This window comes from Sphaeramia orbicularis, chromosome 13 (genome assembly GCF_902148855.1).
Source record: "Sphaeramia orbicularis chromosome 13, fSphaOr1.1, whole genome shotgun sequence".
Classification (NCBI taxonomy): Eukaryota; Metazoa; Chordata; class Actinopteri; order Kurtiformes; family Apogonidae; genus Sphaeramia; species Sphaeramia orbicularis.
The window spans coordinates 39,978,401-39,984,400 of NC_043969.1; the positions used below are offsets into that span (position 1 = coordinate 39,978,401).

The following is a 6,000-nucleotide window of genomic DNA, read 5'->3' on the forward strand; positions in this document are numbered from 1 at the left end:
TCATTACAGCGAACACTTTCAGGGATGGAAGATAAAGAGGGACGTAGGAGAAGCTGAATATATAATTTTTTTTTATTAAATCAACTTTTGTATCAGCTTTAAAATATGGAACACGACAAAATTTCTGACTTGTTTGGATCTAAAAATGTTAGATTTCACTACAGGTTGAAGATTTTGCATCCCTACAAATTAAACTCTAAGACTTTTACAAAATTTTTGACGACTTCTTTAAAACTTTAAATTTTTCTGTAGTTCGGTGCTGCCTTTTGTTTTTCTTTCTCACCTGTGTCCATCTCATCCACGCTGTTGAGGAAGTCATCTGGAGTTCGGGGGACGCTGTAGCTGCTCATACTCAGGCCGCTGTCTGTGCTCTCATCCCTGGAGTGGTAGGTCCCGCTGAAAACGCAAAAACAAAGACGGCACAGTTAACAAATGCACAAATCACAGGTTGATTCAACACCTGCATTTAACCACCGCATTTCTTCAACAACCGTCAGTTTATAGAATGTGTTTCAGTGGAAAAAGGTCATGTGGTCTGATGAGTCCAGAGTGATTACCCATCATCCCTAGTGCCTACAGTATGAGCCTGTGAGGACAGTGTTATAATCTGAAGTTGGTTCAGTTAGTCAGGCCTAGATTTTGCGACGTTACGTGTCCAAAAAACAACAGACAATGCCCCAGTGAACCACATAATCACAGCTAAATGCTAAATATTAGCATGTGGGACACTTCCAACTGACCTACATGACCTTTACTTAACACTCCATCAAAACTACATTGACACAAAATGGGTGCTTCTATGATATTTGTACCTAAAACCATGACATGGAGGCTAAAAAACCAGATGTAGACTAATGTTATGAAGCCAGTTTGGAAGCACTTTGGGTCTATTTTAAAAAAAAATACTTACTGCGATAAAAGAGGAACTATTTTTCAGATGAAAGACATTTTATATTATTTTACATTATATTTAATCCAAAAATCTGCATGTAATACAGTAAAAAGGACACGAAAATTACGTGTTACTATTTTTTTGAATATTCGTTTAATTTCTCACAGGTACATTTTGCGAATTGAACTAATTATGCAAGACAGAGTGTTGAAAAATCATTCACGATATATTTGTGTTTAAATGGGCAGGTTCTGCATGTAACACAAGTGGACATGGTGGGTTACACACAAAACCTGGAATGAGACTGAGATTCTTGAAAAACCTGCATGTCTGGATTAGAAAAACCACTAGGATCATCAAATTTAACAGTGTCTTTATTTATAGTCTATGTAAGACCATTTAGAAAGAGCTTTTAGTTCCATACAATCCATCCAGAGCACTATGCTCTTAACATGCAGGCTTACTGGTGGTCCCTAGAATCTCCAAAAGGAGGACGGGGGCCAGAGCCTTCAGCTATCAAGCTCCACGATTGTTGAACCACCTCCCTGCCTTGGTCCGGGAGGCAGACACCCTCTCTATGTTTAAGAGTAGGTTAAAAACGTTCCTTTTTGATGAACCCTATAGTTAGGGGAGCTCAGGCTGCTTTTAGCTCTGCTGCTATAGGAGACTCATCTGGATACACTGAGCTCCTCTCTGCTCCTCCTCCTCTATGACCTCCTCTCTGCTCCTCTTTTTCCCCAACCTTTTCTCTCCTAATTTTCTCTTCCTTTACGCCCCAGTGAATACATGTTACTGACTTGACTTCTTCCCTGGAGTCTCTGTGCTTTATCACCTCACAGGTTTTCCCAGGATCATCACAGGTTTTCCCAGGATCATCACAGGTTTTCCCTGGATCATCACAGGTTTTCCCTGGACCATCACAGGTTTTCCTTGGATCATCATAGGTTTTCCTTGGATCATCACAGGTTTTCCCTGGATCATCTCTGAACCTGCTGCTGTGGTCCTGCCTCTCTCCTCCTTCATTGTCATCACTCACTTATCCATATAGTTATGATGGTGTTTATTTTACAGTTCCACAGATGTTCTAGTTCAGTTATCTGTGCATCAACTGCATCCATGTGTCTCTCCCCCCCCCCCACCCCCTTCGCCCCCTCTCCCCCAGTCTCTCTCTATCGCTCTCTCTTTTCTCCTCCTTTACTCTCTATCTCTAACCCTAACTGGTCCTGTCAGACCTCCATCCTCCAGGAGTCTGGGTCTGCTCCAGGTTTCTGCTGTTAAAGGGAAGTTTTTCCTTCCACTGTCACCAGTCACAAGTGTTTGCTCCTGGAGGATTCTGTTGGGTTTCTGTAAATTGGCTTAGAGTCTGGTTTTGACCAACTCTATATGTAAAGTGCCGTGAGATAACTTTTGTTATAATTTGGTGCTATATAAATAAAATTTGATCTGATTTACAGCCATATTTTCCAGATCAAATGCGCTGACACCTAGGTAGCTTTTCATGTCCCAATTTTGGTCCTATTTTTGGCCCCAATATTTTAGTAAAAATTCTTAAATTTTGAGAGCAAGAGTAGAATTTTTTTTTTTTTGCATTTATCTGAGGACATCATCAGGTACATCCTGGGGGGAAATATGCCTAAATTTCTCTTTTATTATTGGGTCTAAAAAGCTGGGAAAGTGAAAGTCAAAGTTTCATAGAAGCACCCAAATAAATAAATCAACAAGGTTAGAAGTACCAGTGTGGCCTTAAATCCTCCAGGAGACTCCATGTTTGAAACACTACATAACAACACAGTAAAAGCTGAGCCTCACTTTTTCAACCTCTACTTCAGGACATTAAAAAAAAAAAAAAAAAAAAAAAGAGCAACGATGAAAAGGGCCAGCAGAGACAAAGAGGCAGAGAGGAGACATTTGACAAGCCTATACTAATTAGCAGAAGGAAAATATGTAGGCAGAGTATGGCAGGCCAGATGAATGAGGCCATTGTGAGAGCGCAGGAGTCGAGGCCACGGGGGGAGGAGGGGAGATTAGGTCGGCACGGCGACTAACTGGACCACATGTTCTCATGGCCTGTTCGCGATTCAGCTCTACCCTCACACATCAACCAGACCTTCAGCTGCTATGAAGGATTTCCTAAAAAAATATCAAAATACAGGGGTTGTACAAAATAATGGAAACACCTTAAAAAATCAACAAAATATAATTTAATATGGTGTAGGTCCGCCTTTTGCGGCAATTACAGCCTCAATTCTCCGAGGTATTGATTCATACAACTTGTGAATTGTTTCCAAAGGAATTTTAAGCCATTCTTCAGTTAGAATACCCTCCAACTCTTTTAGAGACGATGGCGGTGGAAATCGACGTCTTACTTGAATCTCTAAAACTGACCATAAATGCTCAGTAATGTTGAGGTCTGGGGGATGCTCAACTTCATTAGAATGTTCCTCATGCCATTCTTTAACAATTCTAGCTGTATGGATTGGGGCATTATCATCTTGAGGTGAAGGTGTTTCCATTATTTTGTCCAACCCCTGTATAAATACATCAATGTGACTATACTGCTTATTTAAAATGGCAGGTGCAGTGTTTAGAGTCGGACACCAGAGGTCGTCATTGTGCTGTAAACTCCAACACAGACCTGCTGCTGCTGCTGCTGCTGCCAATGAGTCATTACCATGTGAAGAGGGTTAAGAGTCCGGCTTCTGTTTGGGCTACTTGTGTTAAACTAGGGGGGTTTGGATCGGCCCAGTGCATGGAGTCCCTCAAACAGGATGTGTTAAGCTGGGGATGTGTTGTCCATCTGTGATCTTCAGCTGGAAATGAGCTGCATAAGAAGGGATTTCCACCATTTTCTCACTTGGCCTGTGTTTGAACCCATGTACCTCGCCGGAGAGTTTTCATTTTTCAGTCGTTTTGTCTGATTAAAGGAGTAATAATGTCCAAAACTCTCAACAGAACGTACTTAATTCTACTAAAAACACCATCAAATCAATGCTATGTATGCACAGACCGAATAAAGTATAAATCATATTGTTTACACACAATTGTCTCAAGTTTTCTTCTTCCAACTAAAACTCACACCTGCTTTTAACACTGCGTCTTATAATCTTCATCAGCTGATAGTTTACATTATAGCTCTGTTAGCTTAGCTCTGTTTTTAGACTGAAAACAACCACTAATCGCCTCTGTTTTCTGTACAGTTTGTGTCATCAGTAGCTTTTTAGAATCCAGGTCGGGACTGTCAGTTTAGTCTGAACCGTGGATCAACAAACGGCAACGTAGCAAAGATAATAACATCCCATAATAACTTTATACCTTCGTAAACCTCAGATTCAAACTCACATGTAGAAGAAACGCTGCCGTTTCATCATCAAACTCCTTTTTTTTCCGTTTACAGCTGTGTCCAGTGGAGAAAACAACAGCAGCGCTTTTCGCTTTTATCAGTCTTTCACTCTAAAAGTTGTTTCTTAATGGTTCTCATCTCATCCGGTCATCTTCTGATGCTTTGATCGTGTGCCCGTGGTTTAAGATAAGATAAGGTAAGGTAAGATAAGGTAAGGTAAGGTAAGGTAAGGTAAGGTAAGGTGAGATAAGTTAAGATAAGATAGCTATTTTTGGTCTTTTTAGCTCTTCATTCTAATCAGTCTGACAATATTTTAAGTCAGTTTTTAATATTTACCAGTATAAATACTACATATAGCCCATTTAAGGATGCGATTCAAATGTTTTTACCATTTTCCATCAGACTGAGCTTTTTTCTTATCATAACCTTTAATAAATACATGCTATTTTCTTGAACGTACCACAGCCTAATGCATGGAAATAAATGGTTGTTTGTGATGATGTTTCACAATAGTGTTTATGTGTGTGTGTTTGTTTATGTGCTGTTGTGAGAGAGATAGACATTATATCTTTGCATTCAGCAGGAGTGGAAGGAGTATTTGACACTTACGATCAGGACTAACAGGAGAAAATAAAACTCATTTATTCAACCTTCCTTCTGATTCTTATTCTGGCGTTTGGTAGCAAAACACTGTCCATTCTGAAATCTGTTTTTATTGTTCTTATACCGTATTTATGGTTGAGTTTTAATAATTTTATTAATATGAAGCACTAAAGTGACTTTGTGAGCCTTTCAGTGTTTATTTTGGTCTTGTTTTTTTAAGGTTTTTGCTGTTTTATTTTTAATTTCTTAAAGCATTTGATCATTTTATTCATTGGAAGCACTTTCTAATCTTGTTTAATCTTGTTGAAAATGGATCGTAACATTAAGATTAATGACAGTTTTTAGAAGGGGGACAGTTTTTTTAACATAACACAAAAAATGTATTTAAAAAAAATGTGTTGTTGCTAATCATCAGCATATTCCAGCCTACAATCATAAAAAAGCATAAAAATTATTCATTTCCTGTTGCTTTTTCATCTTTTTTCCAGCATTAGTAACGAATAAAATTGTGACAATGGATGAATATTTGGTACAATGCATATAAGGTTTATCAGGAAGGTAAAAAAAAAACATCTAAATTTCTGGAAAATTGTTTTTATTTTTTGCATAAAAAGAAAAATATCCCTTACAAGGAAGTTATGCACTAGAAAATTAACCCTGTTTCAAGGAAATACATCCAGCTTGTTCTCAATAAGATATTTCAGCTTATATCGAGCTATACTGACTTATATTTTTGCTTTATTATAAAATATAACAATGGTTTGCATGAAATTCCCGAAAAAGACATTTTTTTTTTCTTATTTTAAGAAAACACAACTAAATTTAAGAAATGCATGGAATGACACTAAATTTTATGTGAATGTATTCAAGTTGTGTTAAAATTCAGCTGCAACTGTTTAAAAAAAAAAAAAAAAAACGAATAAAAAAAAATCTGATGCATTGGTCTGTGGCAAAGTCACTTATTTTTAGTGGTTAGTGGTTTCTGAATAAATGTTTGCAAATTATTTTTCTGGTTTGAGATTAAATTAAATTAAATTTTTTAAGTCAGCTCAATCAAGAAAGTTTTGGAGTATCTGGGTACTGGTATTTTTACTTTTTTGACGATTCGAAAACCTTAATTAAGGCATAAAAATTCTTTAAATCAGCATTCTCAAGTAAACAGAAC

The 6,000-nt window shown here is 37.6% G+C and overlaps 1 protein-coding gene across 1 annotated transcript in view; it reads right to left on the reverse strand.

Moving 5' to 3' along the window:
• yap1 (Yes1 associated transcriptional regulator) overlaps window positions 1-6,000 on the reverse strand; it is an 81,757-nt gene that overhangs the window by 6,416 nt on the left and 69,341 nt on the right. The window contains exon 7 of the mRNA XM_030153007.1: window positions 284-396. Within this exon, the coding sequence (XP_030008867.1) occupies window positions 284-396 (113 nt within the window). The remainder of the gene's footprint in view (window positions 1-283; window positions 397-6,000) is intronic.